We start from the raw sequence: 20,981 nt of genomic DNA on the forward strand, positions 1-20,981 counted from the left end.
GAATCTTAGAATTTCCAGAAGCCCAGTGCATCGTCATCAATCATTTATCTGCCTGTTTTGTCTGCGCAACAGTCCATTTTCAGATTATTATTACGCACCAAAATGTTTTCAAACATTTGTAAGTCATGATCCCATTGAAAAAAAGATACCAGAACGCTCGTTGTGTTCTCAAATTGTGTCATTTGAAAACACTGTTGAAGTCAAAACACACAAATTTAGCCAATGTCTAACACAGGGGTGTCAAACTCATTTTGGTCCAGGGGCTGCATACGGCCTAATTTGATCTCAAAGGGGCCGGACCAGTAAACTTATAGCATAATTACCAAGTAGTAACAATAAGTCTAAGTTTTTCCAACGTTTTAGTGCAAAGGAGAACAAATATATGAGAAAAATCTTTACATGTAATGAACTGTCCTTTTCAAAATTATATTAGAAACAACCAGAGATTAAAGTAAGTGCAATTTCAACGACACTATGACTCAGGACATCAGAATCAGGCATCATGTCCTGAGCAGCAGCCAACTTCAGCATGTCAGTTAAGTTCTTATGTGTGAGCTTTGTGCACAGTTTTGCTTTATTAATGTTCATTACTGAGAAAACTTGCTCACAAAGATAGGTCGTCCCAAACGTGTACAACATTTCTGCAGCCAGTGCTGTTAATTTAGGGTAGCCTGGGAGGAGATGCTGATCAAATGTCTCCAAGCCCACAGAGGCAAATCTGTCCTTCAGTCCTACGTCACACTGAAAATCTATTATTTCAGGGGCATGTCAGAGGGCACACCAGAAGCTTCGACTGTGAATGGTGAGCGAAAAACTGCCTATTCTGTCTCGAGTTCGCCGTATGCGGCCCCTGGACCAAATTGAGTTTGACACCCCTGTTCTAGCTGCAAGGAAACCGACGCTAAGCAACAAATCATCTCAGTCAAAACCCAAAGCATTCGGCCTCTCACCTGAACGATGGTGCAGTTGTGCGCCGTGGCTTCTAACTTGGCCGTGATGACGTGAGACGTCCAGTGAGCCAGCCAGTAGTCGATGGCGACCATGAGGGTGTGTTTGAGGAGCTGCGACAGGAGCAGCAGGCCGAGCAGGAGGAAGCCGGCTGAGGACAGGTAGGTTCCACAGGAGCGCCAGGGGATGGTGGCTCGCTGACGCATCACCTGAGACAGGCTGTCGTCGTCGTCGTCGCTCTCCACAGATTCCTCTGGAGATGGAGACGAGTCAACAAGTCAGGTGTGAGGTTTAAGTTTTTCCTTCACTCCTACACATTTTTCCCTGCCTTATTTATATATTTTATTTCTGTTTTTAGCTCTCCTCTGCTGTCACCCACTGACGTTTCGATATTTCATTATCCCTTTCCTTTTCTGACATATTTCTCAGATTTTTTTCCCTCCTCTGTTTCTCTGATGAACCGCTGCTCGCACAGGAAAGGAGAGAAGAGAAAAACGAGGTCCAAAGGAGAGGAGAAACCACAGAGAAAGTTCGCTACAGGCTACGACTTTTCAACACCAAGCTCATTCCGATGAACGCTGTGTTTTTGGGGGGGAAGTGGAGCAGTCATGACACACTGACTCGGGGTGAGGAGCTACTCTAAACCACCTCCGGCCTTCTCCTCACCCCTGATGTAAATATAACACATGGCATCATGCAGCAGGCTTCGGAGCATGATTCTGCATGTGGGCGTCTGGGAGGGTCAGACATGCTGGAGGCAGAGAGGAAGCAGGAGGAAGAGGAAGGGAAAGGGCTAAAACCGACTACTGCTACCGTCATCTACGGTCATGCATTCATCCGAAAAATCTAAATGGATGATGGGAAGCTTTGCAGTCTACTGGCAGCATCTCACAATGCCACAAACTCCATGTTTTCTGCTTTTGTTTCGTTGCTTTCAAACCATGCTTTCTGGCCACACCTGCTCGATCGAACACGAAGGCAGCACCGGGTGCTGAGGCCATCGCACAAGTCCACCCCGGGGTGCCACCAGCACACGGGAGACAGCACAGAACACAGATAAAGAGTACAGCCACTGCACCTTAGCAGCTTCCATTACAGTCAACAGCAGAGAAACACACAGAAAGAGTCAGATTCAGTGTTCAGCCACAGCAGGAGAAGAAGTAGAGTAAGAAGAAAAAGTAGTAGTGGTAGTAGAAAAGGAAGTAGTAACAGTAAAAGGAAAAATGTAGTATTGCTAATACTACCTTTTTGTTCTACTACTGCTACTACTAATGCTGTATTAGTAGTAGTAGTAAAAGAAGGAGAAGAAGTAGAGTAGTAGTGGTAGAAGAAGAAAAAAGAAGTAGTAATAGTATGGTTAGTATAAGAAGAAGAAGGGGTAGAAGCAGCAGTAGAAGAAGAAGAGTAGAAGTAGTAGAAGAAGAAGTTGTTTTAATACAGCTACTATAAGAAGTAGTAGTAGAAGAAAAAGAAGTAGTAGTAGATGAAAAAGAAGAAGAAAGCGTCATTCCATCTGAAATCGTCAGATTTTTAGCGCAATTTCTGCTCGACCATCTCCTGATTTGACAGATTTTTTAAATGGACTAAAATACACGCATTTATAAAGATGTTTATAAAATCTTCGCTTGATATATTAAGTACTTCCCTAGACATTTTTTAAAGCACTTTGACCAACTCTCAGCACATTTTTTTCACACATTAAAATTTGAGGCTGTGCTTTAATGAGAGTATCTCAGAAAGTAATGAAGATAAAAACCTGTGATTTCCACTGTTGTTTCTCATCATGTGACTGATTCTGAATCTGCATTACTAGGAGAGAAAAGACTATTATGTTACTATCGTGACTTTTAATGACAGCTTTAAAATTTCTTCATATTTAACACTCCTGTAAACAGAGAATATTGGATGTCCAGTGTTGCAGACTATAAATCAGTAACATAATGAGAAATAACAGTAGAAGTTTCAGACTCTTATCTTTAATAATTTCTGAGATATTGTAAATCAGACATAGTCGGTCGATGGGCAGTTTTAAAAAAAAAACATTTTAAGCATTTGGTATATGAAGCTAATATTTCACAGATGCCATTTTAAATATCCAGAGTTCATGACTAAAATGTTTCATGCAGATCAGAGCTGGTCGAGCAGAAAGGCCCTGATGATCTGAGATGAAGAAGCCCAAATGTTTGAACAAAATGTTTGCAGGAGGGAATAAAATACACCAGATTTTCATTCAAATCACTGCAGACATCACTGAAGGTGGCGACATTAAAAACAAGCGGGATAAGCTTAGTCTTTAATGCAACAGGTGCTGCTCCTCAGCGAACAGACACGACAGCAGAAGGGAAGTGAGATCCTGCATTTATCATTAGCAGCCAACATACACATTTAAATCAGGCTGAAATCAGAGAAGCAGCGACTGCGGTCATCCGAACATTTAGTCCTGCTGTTGTTTACTGTCGTCATGGTTACATTGTCCTCTCACCTTCCTCGTCCTCTTCGGTCCTCGCAGCCTCTCTGGAGTACATGGCCCTCCGCAGGTTCTTCCTCTCCAGATCCGTCATGCTCTCTGCCACCGTCTCCTGAAGGACAGATGATAATAAATGATGGATTTATCCCTTGAAGCACAGCAATTTATTCAACAAGCACCCAGGTAATCAGGCTTTCATTCCAACCAGCGCTGCGCTGTCAGAAAAAAAAGAACTTCTCAAATTAATGATTATTAAACATTGATTAAAAGCCATTAAAGACTCATTAAAGGTTTGTTTAAGTGGTCAGTAATCACCGTTTCAAACTCCTGGTCCTGTCTGTGCATCAGGGTTTTCCACTGCTCAAAGAGGTCAGGCTCAGAGTTCTGGATGTCCTTCAGAGTCCCTTCAGTCTGGATGGTTCCATCTTTCATGGCAATAATCTGATAATAAAACACAGAAACAGAGAGAAGAAAAACAGTCTTTAATTAACTGAGACTGAAGATCGATTCTTATGTGCTTAGGGATCTTTCTGAGATAAACCGTCTGAATCACAAATAAGACAATAAAATGCCTTTGTCATGAATAATTTATCATGAATCTGCTCATTTGCTGTGATTGTAACTCTACAATGGAAACAATGCCCCTCTCAAAACAAGAAAAAAAACTTATTTCAAGGAACTTTCACCTTGAAATAAGTGAAAAAATCTGCTAATAGAACAAGTGAAAAATGGCTTGGTCAGATTTCTTGAAATAAGATGTGATATTTAGACTATTGAGATCTAAAAAATAGCAGGGAAAACTTATTTCAAGCTACATTTTATCAGGATTGTAAAGCTTAGGTGTCTTAAAATAAGTCAGATACGCTTAAAAAAAAAAGCAGCTTTTCCCTCAAAAATAGATTTTTGCTGTCATGTAACCTCCTCATTTAAGATGTTTTAACCCTCCTGTTGTCTTCATTTATGGGCACCAAAAAATATTATTTCCTTGTCTGAAAAAACTCTAAAAAATTAGCGATTTTTTTTTAAATTTCTGAAAAATTGCAAAAACTTCAGGAAGAAAATTTCAATAATTCCTTAAAAGTTTTATTTTTTTTAAAAAATCCCCCAAATTTGACAAGAAAATTCTTGTAAATATTTTCGTAAAAAAAAAGAGTAAAAATCTTCCAAAAAATCTAGAAATATTTAGAGTGATCAATGTAAGATTCAGGTGGTAAAAGAGGCTCTTACTTGCCCAATATATAGGTGAGCTTAAACCACTATGCCCCATTGACAGGTAGAATTCAAGGAGCAGTGCAGCAGAATTACTTACAATATATTACAATTTATATACAAAATATGCCTATTTATTATTAACAAAACACATTACAGTTTCCAAACTCATATGTACACTAAAAACTACCCCTTTAAGTTACATTAATTACCCACTACAATACATTTTCCCCAGCCCAACCTCCCCTCCCATGAGGCCACTTGGCTCAGTCCAATCAGGGGAGATGAACAGCACCTGGACTGCACTCACATGGGCATGCCTCCATGGAGTAACCCAGCCAATCACACCTGATCAGTGAGGGAAGATGGACAATCCCTCACAGATCACATATATATCAGTAAAACTTCTAATATTTTCTTTAACAAAATTCACATAAAAATCAACCAAAATCCAGCGAATTTTGGTTGATTTTTATGTGATTATTATTTCGAAAGAAATATGTTTAACATTTCTTTTTTCCACTAAAAAATGTTCAAAGAATTCCCAAAAATGTTGAAAATGTGGACATCAGACGTTTTCACTGAGAAATTTTTTTCCCCACAATTTCAAGCTTTAAAACGGGTTAATTTGACCTGCAGGACGACAGGAGGGTTAAACTTATTTAGAGTTTTCTTGTAAAATTTAACTCAAAACAAGATAATTTCAAGATTGTTTGACTTAAGATATTTAAGATGCATTGTCTTAAAACAAGTTCCTCCATCTTAATGAAATGTCATTTAAGTGAATTTATCTTAAATCGAGTGGGATGAGACATTTAGACTAAAAATAAGACAAATAGACTTTGTAAGATTTTGAGTTTTTGTAGTGTACAGTTTATCCAGCAGGCAGACATAATAAGAGCCAATCTCTCTTTAAACTAAACACGCTGGTCTTACCCAGTCTGCATGTGGTAAATACTGCAGCTTGTGTGTGACCAGCACCACCGTCCTCTTCTCTTCCCTCAGCAGCTTCAGGATGCCATCCTGCATCAGATGGTCGCTCAGGTGGATGTCCAAGGCAGAAAACGGGTCGTCCTAAAAATACATAAGCAGGCATTAAGATTTACAGAGACGGGAAGAAGAAGAAAAAAACAGCATGAAAGAATCAGCAAGCGTGAAGCTCCTGAAAATCTGGTTCAAATCTGAGCGACAATATTAAATATTCATTCCAAAATAGGATAGAAAACATCAGTAGTTGTTATTTATTAAGAAACTTCCAGTTAGAAAACTCAGCTCCCCGCCTCACTGGAACTGTCAGGTTGTGCTTTGATTAGATCTGAGCTGCAAGGATCGGTCATATTCATTAGTTAGTGACAGAAAATTCATTTATTACGGATAAAAACTGACAGATATTTTCTTGTTCCTGCTTTTAAAATGCGATGATTTAATGTTTTTCTTTGTCACATATGCAGGAAAAGTCCATGTTTAAGCCTTTAGTCTGTCAGTCAAAGGCGGAAAAGAGGCTGTTTGTTTGTTTTGCGTCTTCTCCATATCTTTGGGCTTAGTATTTTGAGTTTTGTGTGCGTGTCCCTGCTGCAGATTAATGCCAGTCTTTGCTACCTGTGTTTAAAAGCTTTGTCAACCTGTCATTCAGTGGTGAGGTAAACAGCTTGTGTCTCTTGGTGCTGTGCTAAATTGTGTTGTAGTTGGAGGTATCAGACACCAGACAGTTAGACATTACTCACATTTGTATCTTTTGAGAATGCTGGCAAGACTGAGCAGGATTTAATTTTGGAGCTTTAATTAAAACAGAAAACTCATTTTGTGATATCAGTTTCTTTGGTTTGAGTAGAATCCTCCACCTTCAGGTCCTCATTTAATCTTTGTTCAATAAATACTTTTAATAAAAACAAAATCAGCTTTGGTTCATTAATCTGGCAGCTTCTTTTTGCTGTTTATTTCATCCCTAAGGAGTTGGATCGTAACAATCTGTCTGTGTGCTTGTTGTCAGCAAGTTTATGCAAAAACTACTGAGAAAAATGTCTTGAACCTTTGTGAAGAGATAGAGCATGGCCCAAGAAGGAAGTGAAACGTGAGATAAATCAGTGGCCTTGTTGGAGGGCTGCACTCTCTGATTTTCTATAGAAAATAAATAACTCAATGTTTGACATTGAAGATAACTGTTTGTTGCATTCCTGGTTACAACCGCTGAATACTAAATTATTATTATTTTGAAGTACAGAAATAAAAATCCATCAGGAGCCAACGTTTATTTTCTACTCCGGGGTTGAAGCTCGTTGCCATTTTTGTCAAGCAGGAAGGCTTCAGAAACAGAAAAACATACACACGTGGACAAAATTGTTGGTACCCCTCAGTTAAAGAAGGAAAAACCCACAATTCTCACTGAAATCACTTGAAACTCACAAAAGTAACAATAAATAAAAATTTATTGAAAATTAAATAATCAAAATCAGCCATCACTTTTGAATTGTTGATTAACATAATTATTTAAAAAAACAAACTAATGAAACAGGGCTGGACAAAAATGATGGTACCCATAACTTAATATTTTGTTGCACAACCTTTTGAGGCAATCACTGCAATTAAACGATTTCTGTATTTGTCAATGAGCGTTCTGCAGCTGTCAACAGGTATTTTGGCCCACTCCTCATGAGCAAACAGCTCCAGTTGTCTCAGGTTTGATGTGTGTCTTCTCCAAATGGCATGTTTCAGCTCCTTCCACATATGTTCAATGGGATTCAGATCTGGGCTCATAGAAGGCCACTTTAGAATAGTCCAACGCTTTTCTCTCAGCCATTCTTGGGTGTTTTTGGCTGTGTGTTTTGGATGGTTGTCCTGTTGGAAGACCCATGACCTGCGACTGAGACCAAGCTTTCTGACACTAGGCAGCACATTTCTCTCCAGAATGCCTTGATAGTCTTCAGATTTCATCGTACCTTGCAAACTTTCAAGACACCCTGTGCCAGATGCAGCAAAGCAGCCCCAAAACATTACTGAGCCTCCTCCATGTTTCACCGTAGGGACAGTGTTCTTTTCTTCGTATGCTTGGTTTTTGAGTCTATGAACATAGAGTTGATGTGCCTTACCAAAAAGCTCCAGTTTGGTCTCATCTGTCCAAAGGACATTCTCCCAGAAGCTTTGTGGCTTGTCAACATGCATTTTTGCAAATTCCAGTCTGGCTTTTTTATGAGTTTTTTCAGCAGTGGTGTCCTCCTTGGTCGTCTCCCATGAAGTCCACTTTGGCTCAAACAACGACGAATGGTGCGATCTGACACTGATGTACCTTGGCCTTGGAGTTCACCTTTAATTTCTTTGGAGGTTGCTCTGGGCTCTTTGGATACAATTCCAACGATCCGTCTCTTCAATTTGTCATCAATTTTCCTCTTGCGGCCACGTCCAGGGAGGTTGGCTACTGTCCCGTGGGTCTTGAACTTCTGAATAATATGAGCCACTGTTGTCACAGGAACTTCAAGCTGTTTAGAGATGGTCTTATAGCCTTTACCTTTAAGATGTTTGTCTGTAATTTTTTTTCGGATGTCCTGGGACAATTCTCTCCTTCGCTTTCTGTTGTCCATGTTCAGTGTGGTACACACCTTTTCACCAAACAGCAGGGTGACTACTTGTCTCCCTTTAAATAGGCAGACTGACTGATTATGAGTTTGGAAACACCTGTGATGTCAATTAAATGACACACCTGAGTTAATCATGTCACTCTGGTCAAATAGTTTTCAATCTTTTATAGAGGTACCATCATTTTTGTCCAGGCCTGTTTCATTAGTTTGTTTTTTAAAATAATTATGTTAATCAACAATTCAAAAGTAATGGCTGTTTTTGATTATTTAATTTTCAATAAATTTTTATTTATTGTTACTTTTGTGAGTTTCAAGTGATTTCAGTGAGAATTGTGGGTTTTTCCTTCTTTAACTGAGGGGTACCAACAATTTTGTCCACGTGTGTACGAGTCTTCAGGTAAAAGCTCAAAAACATAGTGGGGCAGGTAAACAAAAAATCTTTGACAAACAACACGAAACAAAAGAGACAAAAGATTCGCCAAGAAGTTACAAAGCGACAAAAAAAAAGGACAGACGACAAAAATGAGACGAAAAACACAAAACGACAAAAAGCACACAAAATAACAAATAAAGCAAAACACAAAATAACAAAAATAAGACAAAAAAACATGCGAGATGAATAGGAAACACAAAACGACAAAGGAAAGAAACAAAACAACAAAAACATGAGACGAAAGTTGGATAAAAAAGCGACAAAACAACAAAAACAAAACAAAATGTTTCAAAAATGAGACACAAAATGAGAAAAGAACAATGAACAATCTAGTATTTTCTTTTAGGATCAAAACAACTTGTCACAGTGTAGAAATTAAATTAAATTTATAGTTTTACTAATTCACAATTTGCAGTTAATGTCTTCTCTGGAATTTTTATACTTTGAGGGCCGGATTGGACTCTCTGGAGGCCCGGTTTTGGCCCACGGGTCACATGTTTGACAGCCCTGGTTTAGGACGAGCTTGTGTACTGGGATCTATTTCAGATTGTGTTCATGACCAAAATCTGGCTATTAAGGTGTAAGGTCTGGTGTTAAAACATGTAAATTTGGATTGTACATGCAAAATGTCACATATTTTGACGACAAAACCCAAAAAAAGCTCTACAAGATCATACTGTGTGAAAATATGTGGGATTACATATGGGAAATGGTGTCCTTCTAACAATAACATTTGTGTGGCTAATATTCTTTTATGAAACATCAGTTTTTGGTCCTTTTATGACAAAATAAACACTCTGATGATTCACTGCGAGTACTGATAAATCAGAGGCGATGAGTGAAGCGACTCTTGATTGAATCTTTTGATTGTTTGTTTGTGGACTCACCAGAAAAACCACGTTGGTCTGCTGGTACAAGGCTCTGGCCACACTGATCCTCTGTTTCTGTCCACCTGACAGGATGATGCCCTGCACCAGACGACAGGGAATCATGCGAAGAAAACGTTACTACGAGCTTTCACCATGACGAGGAATGAGCAACATGATCACATTCAGACACGCATGTGATTTGGCTCCCAGAGAAACAAAGGAGATCACGGTTTATTTCCTGCGTTAGTGTTGCATGAAGAAATTAAACGTGACAGCGTTCTGGCTGAACAAGGTCAGTCCGGCTCCTTGCACACACAAACATTAAATCCTCGCTGTTCAGTAACGATGACGAGTGATTCTGCAACGCGGAGCGCCCGGTGGGAGCTGCAGCCAGATATGGAAATAAAGTGCCAGAAAATAATAAATGTGACCGTAACACTGACCCGCTCTCCGATCTCCGTCTGGTCCCCCTGTGGAAGGATGTCGATGTCGGGCTGAAGAGAGCAGGCCTCGATGACAGCTTTGTATCTGGCAGCATACAGATGAGAACAGAGAGCGGATGATAAGACTACCCAGAGGGCAACTGTGGCTCTCCTCATTATTACCTTGTTAGCCAATAATCCAGATAGTGCACTCATGGGAATAATAAATATCTTAGATTTAACTGCTGTTATGTATGCAGAAAATTATCCATGAGACCCTGTGAGCGCTGGCGGTGAAATAAGGGAAAGAAAATAGCAGCTTTTGTGAGTCATCCTGAAAGATTTTGCCCACAGAGATCGATTAGAGCTGCTCCAACAGCAGAGACACAGAATAAAAGGAGCGAGAGGTGCAGCACAGAACCAAACAGGAGTTTTTTTTTCCTAGTTTCAGCTGCTGCAGGAATGACATCTGAAATCTTAACATTGATATAAATATAATTTGCAATCTTACAATAATACTATCAGCATTATTGATATTGTTTAATTTTCCTGTGTAATATTCTTTTCCATGTGCAATATTTCATTATTAGATAGCACCTTCTATTTTTTTTAGCTTACTTATTTTTTATTTTCACTCATGTATTATACTTAGATCTTATGTCCATTCTACTAGGCATTGCATTTTCTTATCTTATATCTACTGTATATGATTCACTTTATTGCTTTTTTCGCACTTGTGGTAGCTAATAAACTACATTTTGTTATTTTAGTGACAGTAAAGTTGAATCTGAACTAATTTAGAGAGACACACTAGGAACAAACTTTAGCGCTTAATCCATCATTTCACACACATGCTCACGTTGAAATTCATGACTTTTTTTAATAAAATGTGTTCGTATTTGTGGTGAGGATTTGCAGTAGCAGCTCCAAACATTTGGAACGGCCTTCCTGCTTCAATTATTGTTCCTCCTTTCCTGATATTTTCAAGAAAAACCTCAAGACGTATATGCTTTCACTTGTTTTTGGATGCTCTTAATGGCCTTAGCATGTCATATTTATGTTTATTAAAGTAATTGAGCTTTTAGTTTGTTATACTGTTTGCCTCTTGTAGTATTTTAAAATATTTTATTTCATTTTGCAAGGTTTATCCTGTTGTGATGTTTGCAGAAAATTGTATTGACTAAAAATTCAACACTTTGGTCAAATCAGGTTGTTTTAAACTTGCTCTAAGAATAAATCTGATTTGATTCTATGTTATCCTTCTTTTCTTTGCAACCTGTACAGTCTCGTAACCAGAGAACAAACGCGTGCCACCCTCACTTTAACATGACAGCTTGGCAGCTCTGGAAATGCTGCAGCCTTGAGAAGGTTACGCCCCGACAATCAGAGCTCACGACACCGTGAGCTGCACTTTGAGCCGACAGTCTGCACCTGAAATCATGATGTGTTAACACGACTGGGAGTCTGCAGCCATGTGAGCAGAACCTGTGGCTTGGCCCGACCCGTTGCTAACACTAGCATGCTAACAATCCTACAATGACTGTGCCAACATGTCGGTATCAGTACCTTATTATACAATATTAATATACTATATGATATCAATATCTTTAAAACTAGGGATGTCCAATATCGGCTTTATTCTCAACAACTGATACGTCGATTTTGTCCAACTCTCAATTTCCGATTCTGATATCAACTGATACTGATATATGTGGGCTATTTAACTAATTTTAGGTAACATCTCATATCTCCTGTCATGGAATTAACACATCATACCTAATTTTATTGTGACGCCCCGTTGGATGCATTCAAGGCTTCCAAAAGTAAACATTGTGCAAAATAAGAAAATTACTTCAACTTAAGTTATGGAAAAAAATGTCATATTATATGGCTTTTTTTTTTTTTTTTACAGCTATTCACACTCTCCCTATCTCTATGAGTCTGGTAAATGCCAGTGAAATACAGACATTATTTTATCGGTTTTCATGATATGCAAACAAACCAACAACAACATTGATCAGTATTACATTTTAAATATGGGGCCGATAATATCAGACATCCCTGTTTAAAACTGTTATTGTTGCATCGTCAACATTAACTGTCCCGTGTGCATGTTATTTTAGTGATTTATCAAATCTGCTTCACAAATACAACTTAACATCAAACAAACTGGGGCCACTCAGAATCAGAAACATTCCATATTTGAACTGTTTGATTCGTTTTTCTACAAAAAATGCTCACAATATTTTTACCACATTATTTTAATCTACATATCAACATACTGATATTTGATAAGCAGCTCTTAAAGTCCAATTCGCACCTGAAGCTGATAAAATAAATGTTATTCATTTAGCAGATATTTGCCAATAAACCAAAACACCGCCTAATTTTACGAAGCCAGTCTGTGAAATAACAGTTTAAAGCAACTGTTGCATGTTAAATACACAGAAAAGCTGAACAACCAGACTGACTGGGAACACGTGCTGCAGCCTAAAAGTAATTATTCAGGTGGATTTCTGCCAGATAAAACAGACAGCGAGACGGGAGGCTCGATTTCACAGAACATCTCCACAGCAACAAAGAACAGCGGCCCATTAGCGTTATTTTACAAAAAAAACATCCATTAAGACCCAGAGAGAACACGGACGTTCTCATAAATGCAAACACCTGACCTTTCAGAAAGGCCGCTGTGTTCATAAAAGTGTGTGTTTTGCGGTGATCACGGCACATGTTGTTACGTCAGGAGAGGACACACTCTCTACCATGACAGCAGAGGAAGCACAACCGTCCTCTTTGGGATAAAACAAACCCCGGTTTGAGGTGTTTTACCGTCAAGACAGTTTATTCACAGAGTCATTAACTGGCTTCATTTGTCTGGATTTAAAGTATTGACTGAATCAGCGATCAGCATATTTAATTTAGCAGAGTGAGTGGCCTCAGGGAGCACAAAGACTGTCGGCTCTGCTTTTGCTGAACAGCTCGGCTCAGCAGCAAACACAGACGGGTGACAAATTAAAGGAGAAACAAAATGCTCAGCTTCTACGGTGATTTTTGTTGTGTTGTGGGCATTTTGTTGGCACATTAAGGGTCCACTTGTCCTCTGAGATGGAAGGGTCACTGCTAATCAATACAAACTGGTTTTGACTGATGAAACATTTGAGTCCTGATGGGAGCAGCTGCTTTCTGGATGACTCTCCATCACCAAATGAAGGATTATCTTTTGGACGGATGGTGTTGGTCAGTCACTCCAGTAGACATGCAGAGGTTTAGAAAACCAAAGTCAAGGAGACCTGAAGATGCTCCAACATGTCTTAGTAAGAAACCTTGTATTGATTTCTCCTTTAATTTGTCCCCTCTCTGTTGATTACCTTGTTATAATCAACGCTACCCGTCATTTTAAGAGAATTTCATTGCGATCTGAAGTGTCATAGCGACGAGAAGTTGTTCTGCAAGTTTTACACAGTGAGAAGCATAAAAAAAGGATAGCAAAAGTAAAATGACTAAAAGCTTGCAATGATGAACATGTGGTGATTTACTACTACATTTACTTATAAGTGACCTTAAGTTAAGACTAACTTAGCGCAATGGAACAGTCCTGCAATAAAATGAAGGTTATAATGAGACCAGACTGAACGGGCTCCTATGGGCCTCTTTTGAATCAACCCGACCTGCAGTTTGTTATCAATTCATCAGGGAACAGCTTAGCTTTCTCTACTCTACTACAGTAGAGAGAAAAACCTGTTAAAATGTCTGTTTCTTCAATTTTCAAAATTCAAGAGGTTTATTGTCATGAACAGAGAAAACTGGATGGTTTAACTGTACAATGAAATTATTACTTTGCTGATCCTCCTGAACTAAATTGACACAAAGTAGGAAAAACTATAGCAATTTAGATAAAAAGACATACCTAGACTGTCAAAGGCGTTGGTGGTAAAGTGCACTGTGCATTATTGTAAGTGTTGGTTTGGATAAAGTGATTATAGCACTGATGAGGTGGTTTTGGTAATGATTTAAAGTGCATATTGCATTGACATGAACATTTATAGATATGAGGCAGCATGGTTGTTTAAACAGCAGCAGGACTACAGTATATGTGTGTGTATAAAGTTCAGTTCAGTGATTTTCTGTCTTTTTTTCATTTCCCCTTGCCTAAAGTTTGTTTGTGCGTATAATGAATTTAACATATTTCCGGTTCGGTGCCCTGGTGGCGTCTCTAAAGCACCAACTGTCCCTAGTTTGAATCAGCCAAAGAACTTAATGTGTGCTACTTTCTCTCTCCCTTCTAATGTTCTGTCATCCATCTTCTCTAATAAACTCGACATCTGGTTAAATCACATCTGTTTCTGTCATCAGAAGCTCAGAAATGGCTTAATGTAAAACAGATGCAGCCATCCTATCAACCCCCAACTACAGGGAGGAGGTCCAGCTCCTGAACGAGAGGTGTTCAGAGAACAACCCGGTTCTGACCATCAAGTACCTGGGCATCCACATCACCAATGACCTCACATGGACCCTGAACACCTCTCACCTGGTTAAAAAAAAAAAAAAAAAAAAAGTCCAGCAAAGACTTGATTCCACCCACCCCGGTAACAAATTGTTTGTGCCCTCAGGAAGGAGGTTCAGGTCGATAAGAACTCAAACCACCAGACTGAGGAACAGCTGTAAACTCTGTACATCCTCACTCACTTTAAAAAGCTTGAGACAACATGGAACTGACACTGCCCCTTCACTGCTGCACTTTAATCAGCCTGCTGCACATTTTTTTCTTATTTTCATTGTATTTTTACTCTTTTTTTAACTGCACTGTATGTTTTACTGTCCATGTCTTTTAATGTTGACTTTGAAGCCGGTTATACCAACAAAACTTTCGTCATGTCTCTGGTGAAAACTAATTGTAAAAATGACATTAAAGATTCTTGACTCTTGAGTATTCTTTCAACCTCTCAGTGCAGGCATGAAGTTCTTACCTAGACTTTATCATGGGCATCTCAAACGTGATGTTCTCCACCACGGTGGCGTTCAACATCCAGGGCTTCTGGGAGGCGTAGGCCACAGCGCCTCTCTTCCTACCAGAGATGGATAACACATGCAGAGGTGTCAAACAAACATTTCTCAATATTTAAATTGTATTTTGTTATAAATTTGTTGTTTTACACTTTGGTTAAAATCAAGAAGTTGTTTAACTAATTTCAGGACCACAGAGGCCTCAGAAGCTGCATAAAAGTGATTCATATCCTTAAAAGTCTGTGCTCAATATGTAGGCGATGGTCGGGGGGAAGTACAGTCAGGTCTTTAGTATTCAGTGGATTTCTAGATAAGAACAACTCAGTGTTAATGGTGATGCGTCTCCATGGAGACCGCCAGGCGTGTCTGAGCTCACCTGATGTCTCCGTCACCTGCCGCATCTCTGTCGGTGGGACTGCGGAGGAAACATCAAATGCACATTAGAGACACATCCAGAGCATTAGATAAGCAGCGTTCCTCCGGAAATAAACAGTGTTGACTCCTCCATGTTCCTGTAACCATTAACAAAAAGCAAACACACACACTGACACACACACTCCTCCCTCACTATGGTAATCATGTCAGCCCAGACACAAACAGGCCAACCCTCTGCCCTACATGAGAACATCCATCAATAGCAGAGATCCTCCTAGAATTATCATCCACATCCCGCCTCCCTCGCAGATTCTCTTCCTGTAATTTGCAGATATGGAAATCGGCATCAACCCATTTTGACCGTGATGCACGCAGCTCTCTGAGGACCCGATTCCTCGGGCTGAGATCTGTGTCAATATGAGGTCTGTAGCTGCTGGGATGTTTGTTGCTGTTATCTTATTCATCTTGTGTCTCTCGCTAACAGCTGCCCTTTAACTCTGAAGGGAAACAGACAGTTTGAGGGGAGAGAAGATAAGCTGATTTGTGTGAACCTGTGCACACAGAAATATTTGTTTAAAAAAAATGCCCTAAAAATGCGTAAATATATGTGTGGCATCAGAATGTCACAGACATTTACAAACTTCACGAATAAACACAGAGACAGAGCAGCTTTTCTGGTTTGTAGAGAACTGCTGAGAGTGAATAATATAAAGGACAACCAAGGGGATGTCTTTATTGGCTGAATAATTTGAGATTAAACCCATTTCAGTCGGATTAGACTCAAATTTAAAAACAAAAAACACCTTCAGGGATTTTATTTAACATCAATATAAAGAAATATCATTTGTCAGTATTTATTATGTTATTATATTGTTTCTGAAGATATTATTGTGCATTTCACTCCAGTACATTTATCTGACGAATTAAGATTGTTGATGCAAAATATAATCAATTAATAAATCATAATGCATTCATGTAGATTAAATTAAGCTAGCTGATGATAAATATTGTAATTGAGGAGTTTATTAATTTGCTGTGAGGGATGATAAAGTATCACTGGATGGTTCTCCTAGTCAGTAAAAAACAATCTAAACCAGTAAGTCTCACCAGTTTTTAATCATTTTCTTCTATTTGATGATATTCTGTACTAAAACATTTGTTTTGCCTCAGCTATGAGAAAGGGAAATCCACATCCATGGCCAAGGCCACGTCTGGAACATTTCTTTTTTGGTCCGCTAGCCCAGTTTCTACTGTTGCCATGACTCTGTTGCTATGCGTGTCAACAGTGGTTTGGTTTCCGAACGAGCACCGGACGGGGGGTTGTGTTTGTTGGGCTGCTGAGTTCAAATATCAAACTTTCTCATGAATGGCTGAGTCAACCTTTAGAACGCGATGCTATCAACAGACACGGTTTCCTTGTTGGAAACAGAGACATCATCATCCAAAAGTACATCTAATCTGGGTGATGCCTCATTGTGTGCGTGCAGATAATCCAACTTTGAATGGTAAGTTGAGTTACAAATAGAAACAATGATCCACAGCGTGCTAAAATAACTCTTCTAAATGTGTTATCCCAACCCGTGACAATCACAAACTGTCAGCGGAGCTCTATTTGCAACGTGGATTTCTACTGTACACTATTGTTTCAGTGCAACAGCCGAGTCAAAGGCGTTTCCTCTCATCAACAGTGGTGCAGAACAGTGGTTTAAAATGTTTCAGTGATCCAGGCTACTCATATTTTTAGCATTTGAGTCCATTTGATTGCTTTATTTAGAAAATGTTCTCTAAGGCCTGACTAAAAATACAAGTCAGTGCTGGTTTATGTGTTCAGGTTTGAGCATTTTGGGTTTGTCAGTCCGTTTTGGCAGCACTCACCTTTCATCTCCTTCATGCTCTGGGTTTGGCAGGCTGTGAAAAACAGAGAAAATACACATTATTATTATAACTACATATTATAAGGCTTCTCATTAAAGTGTTTTATGGTTATTTACTGTAACTTGAAAGCCACTTTAACTTTTATGTCTTGCCTGCTGTAATTGATGATTCAAAATAAACGCACATGCACGAGTCCTGAGCCTGAAATTCATTAGGATCTGATTGGTTGTTGGCTTTGCACATGCTCAGTAGAGGCCACGGTGTATTTTTAGGTCTGACACCTCTCACAGAAGGTGACTTCGACTTCATCTGAGGACAACCAGAGAGTGAGGGCTCATTTACACCATCACAGCTCCGGAGACAACAGCTGTTAGGAAGAGGAGCGGTGGCTGATATTTAAGAAGCTCTGATATGCCGCACACATACATGTAAACACAGCTCTGACGGAGCGTGTGAAAAGAAATGGAAGCTAACAGTGTCAGCAAATCTATTCAGGACATGTGGAATGAGAATGAAGCTCATGTGAACAAAACAAAGACGTATATTAATAATTTATTTTGAGACATTAGTGTTAAAAATACATTAAAAAACCAACCAGTAGTGAAACAGATGTGACAAAAGAGGCCAATGAAGCACCTAATGTTAATGAACTGGTAGAAAAGACATAAAACAGAGCATGGCATAAAAAAGAAAAATATACTGACATCACGAATGACAAAAAACTTCGGAAATTATTGAAATTATTTTGATAAAAGGCAAGTTTTCCTTCTGTATCGTGGCAACTCAAGATTTTATGTTGTCAACTTTGCTGTTTGGAACTTAAGAAATAAATTTGAACAAGTTTATAAGAAGATAGCAGGACACACATATCTATTGTACATACACTACCTGGCACAAAAAAGTCACACATTCTAATATTTTGTTGGACTAGCTTTAGCTGTGAGTATGGCACTCATTCGCTGTGGCATCGTTTCAATAAGCTTCTGCAATTTCACAGCATTTATTTCTGTCCAGAGATGCATTAATTTTCCACCAAGATCTTAAATTGATTATAGTTAGAGTTGGACTGCTGCGCAAAATCTTCTCCAGAACATCAAGAGTTTGTTCCGACCACATTTGTTTCTCAGAGATGACGGTTTACCACTATCCTTCAGGTTTTTATAATGTGTGAGTTCAATAGTTTCAGAAATCTCCTCAGTTGTTTTCTTTTCTTGATGCAGGCCAATAATTTGATCCTTCTCAGACAGATTAACATCCTTTCCATGACCACAGAATATGTCTTCCAACACGGTTGTTTAAGAAATGAGAAGCTCCTCACTGCATCAGCTAGAATTAAATAAGTTCTTGCAGCTGAAACATATTCATCACTGCAGTAATTATCCAATGGAAGATCTTACCTATTTGCTTAGCTAAATCCAGATGGTGACTTTTTTCCCTTAACAAATCACCAATGATGTGAAAATCCATGAAATTAAATGCTCAAAACTTCAACTCCCCCTGATGATGACAGAATAGTGGTGCATTCATAATGATAATCATTCTATTCTCTTACACAGCAGCTTTTCTGCACTCATTGTTTTTTCCTTTCTGATTTATATTCGAAACCAAGCTGCAAACAACACGCTTCATTGATCCTCCAAACCAAAGTGCTCTCTACATCCTGTGATTCAATAAAAGGGGTTTCCAGGTTGCTGGGCTGGAGGCCATTACTCCAACAAGTATGCTTTGGGGTGACGACCTTCCTATAAAAATGGCCCCGCTGTCAATTCTTTTGAGACTTACTGCACACCAGATATCTGACCTGCAGCACTTTGACTGGATTCTGAGGTCAAGATTCAAATAGTCGTCCACAGCGAAATCCCAGATGCCTCCTGCTCGGCGCCATATGTGGAGCAGGAGAGTGAAGAAAGGGGGAGAGGAAGAGGACAAGAGGAGATGGTGGGGGAGGACTGAAGCATCACAGTCAGCCGGAAAGATGCCGGTCAGTGTGACCTGAAATCTAACTTATTAAAGACCCCCTCTGGTAGAGAGCAAGATTTTAAATTGCCAACATGTCTATATGGTGCTTTTTATGTACTGGATGATATATAATGAGTAAAACAAGCATTTCCACCTTGAAACCTTGAAATTCCAGTGTACTGAAGACAGTCTGAAGAACACAGACTCAGACTCCTGGAGCATCATATGTAACAAAATGAAGGAACCAGTCCTGCAGGGTGGAGATTTCTGTTTAATTATCCTTCTTTGGAACCAGTTTCCCGGTCGAACATGTTGCCTGAATTCCTCGAATATTACAACTTGCCAGGTGAGCTGGTGTGCTGAAGCTTCAGCGAGAAGAAGATTTTTTTTCATTCCAAAAATGTTCTGTGAAAGTTTTGCAAAGTTCCTCTAACATCTAATGTTAGTGGGAGGTTTTGTTTTAGTTCCCAGAATGTCCTTTTTGAAGGGAAAGTGTTCTAAAAATGTTTGGCGATAACGTTGTTCTTTGTTAAACTAAATGTTACACCAAAACCATTTTTCGTTTTGTTAATTTTGTGAGAACGTTTCATAGACTATGTTCTGTAAACGGCAGCCACAAAACATGTTCCACTTTTGTTAATGTATGACTTCACAGGAACGTCTTAGAAAGAATTTTCTTGAAGTCCAGGGGATTGATTTAAACTGCTTTGGATAACCATGACCTGGATGAATGAGAACCTACACAGACGTCTTATAAAGAACGTTTTGTCATCTGAGGAGTTGATAACATTTTGAAAACATTATCTCATTCAGAATGTCTTTCTTTTATCATTGTGGAAACATTTTATAGATGAAGGTTCTATAATCTGTTCCTCAACAAAATCCCTAAAACATCCTCAGATTCTTCAGAAGAACCTTTGTCAATGTGTCATATTGTAACATTTTCTAACAAGCTTTGATAAAATCTGGAAAACATTTTTTTGAATTTTGACTTGAGAACGTTCCACCTGTCACAAAAAATCATCTGTGTTCCTAACAATATCCTGATGTCAAGACATTATATTAACTTGGTCTTTGAAGAAAACATTTGAATAAAATGGTTTCTCTATGAAATTATTAGAAGTTCTTGGTAATGTTAGCCAAAGGAAGCAACAGTGTAGTTACATCTCAGCTATTTTAGGGCAGAGAGGGATTATTTTTGAGAATTAACCTTCTAAATATGTAATTTTTGCAGATTTTATTTCATCAAAGTCTAATTAGACTCACAAAAATCTCCTAACACGACAACAGAGACTAAAACCTCAAAGCGATGTATCTCTAATTAAACCTCCGATTTAAAAATGCTGCCAAAAGCTAAAGAGACACTAAGCAAAGATCCCAGCTGGTGGAAAAAATTTCAACTTGATTGTAAAGTTTAAATCTTGATCTTGGAAATAATAGTCATTGTTTTGCCAGATTCTGTTTCCAAAGGTCAAAAATGAACTCATAATATCAACCTGTGCTCAGACAAACGGAAAATTTCTGACAACAGTGCAACTCAATCTGCTGAGGAAGATCAGGTGATTTGGCTGAAAGCTCCAGAGCAGCTGCTGAACAGACGATTCTGTCAAGGGACCAAAATAAGCCTTAATGCCTGACGAAACAAACATTTGGAGCACGGCAAGCTCAGACGGGCCAATGAAATCATCAACAGCTGACTGTGAAGCACCAATAATCATCCAACACACCGCTACATTCACTCTGATTTATCACACTTCCTTTCTGCTCCTTCCAGGCACAAACTGCTCTTATTTAGACGCTGTTTCTTCCCTTTGCTTTATGCGTTATTGGTGCAGAATTTGTGTTTGC

General features: G+C 38.9%; 1 protein-coding gene across 4 annotated transcripts in view; it reads right to left on the bottom strand.

Moving 5' to 3' along the window:
- The window catches only part of abcc8 (ATP-binding cassette, sub-family C (CFTR/MRP), member 8), an 84,142-nt gene that overhangs the window by 19,693 nt on the left and 43,468 nt on the right, over positions 1–20,981 (bottom strand). For 3 of the 4 annotated variants that reach the window (XM_051952806.1, XM_051952808.1, XM_051952807.1), the window contains exons 18-26: positions 17,175–17,207; positions 15,301–15,339; positions 14,888–14,986; positions 9,942–10,026; positions 9,517–9,597; positions 5,561–5,698; positions 3,731–3,856; positions 3,431–3,527; positions 951–1,201 (exon numbers count right to left, since the gene is read on the bottom strand). In XM_051952806.1, the coding sequence (XP_051808766.1) occupies positions 951–1,201; positions 3,431–3,527; positions 3,731–3,856; positions 5,561–5,698; positions 9,517–9,597; positions 9,942–10,026; positions 14,888–14,986; positions 15,301–15,339; positions 17,175–17,207 (949 nt within the window). Of the gene's footprint in view, positions 1–950; positions 1,202–1,906; positions 1,973–3,427; positions 3,528–3,730; positions 3,857–5,560; positions 5,699–9,516; positions 9,598–9,941; positions 10,027–14,887; positions 14,987–15,300; positions 15,340–17,174; positions 17,208–20,981 lie in introns of all 4 variants that reach the window. The other variant, XM_051952805.1, reaches the window with a different exon arrangement.

The sequence above is a fragment of the Acanthochromis polyacanthus genome, chromosome 8 (genome assembly GCF_021347895.1).
Source record: "Acanthochromis polyacanthus isolate Apoly-LR-REF ecotype Palm Island chromosome 8, KAUST_Apoly_ChrSc, whole genome shotgun sequence".
Taxonomy (NCBI): domain Eukaryota; kingdom Metazoa; phylum Chordata; class Actinopteri; family Pomacentridae; genus Acanthochromis; species Acanthochromis polyacanthus.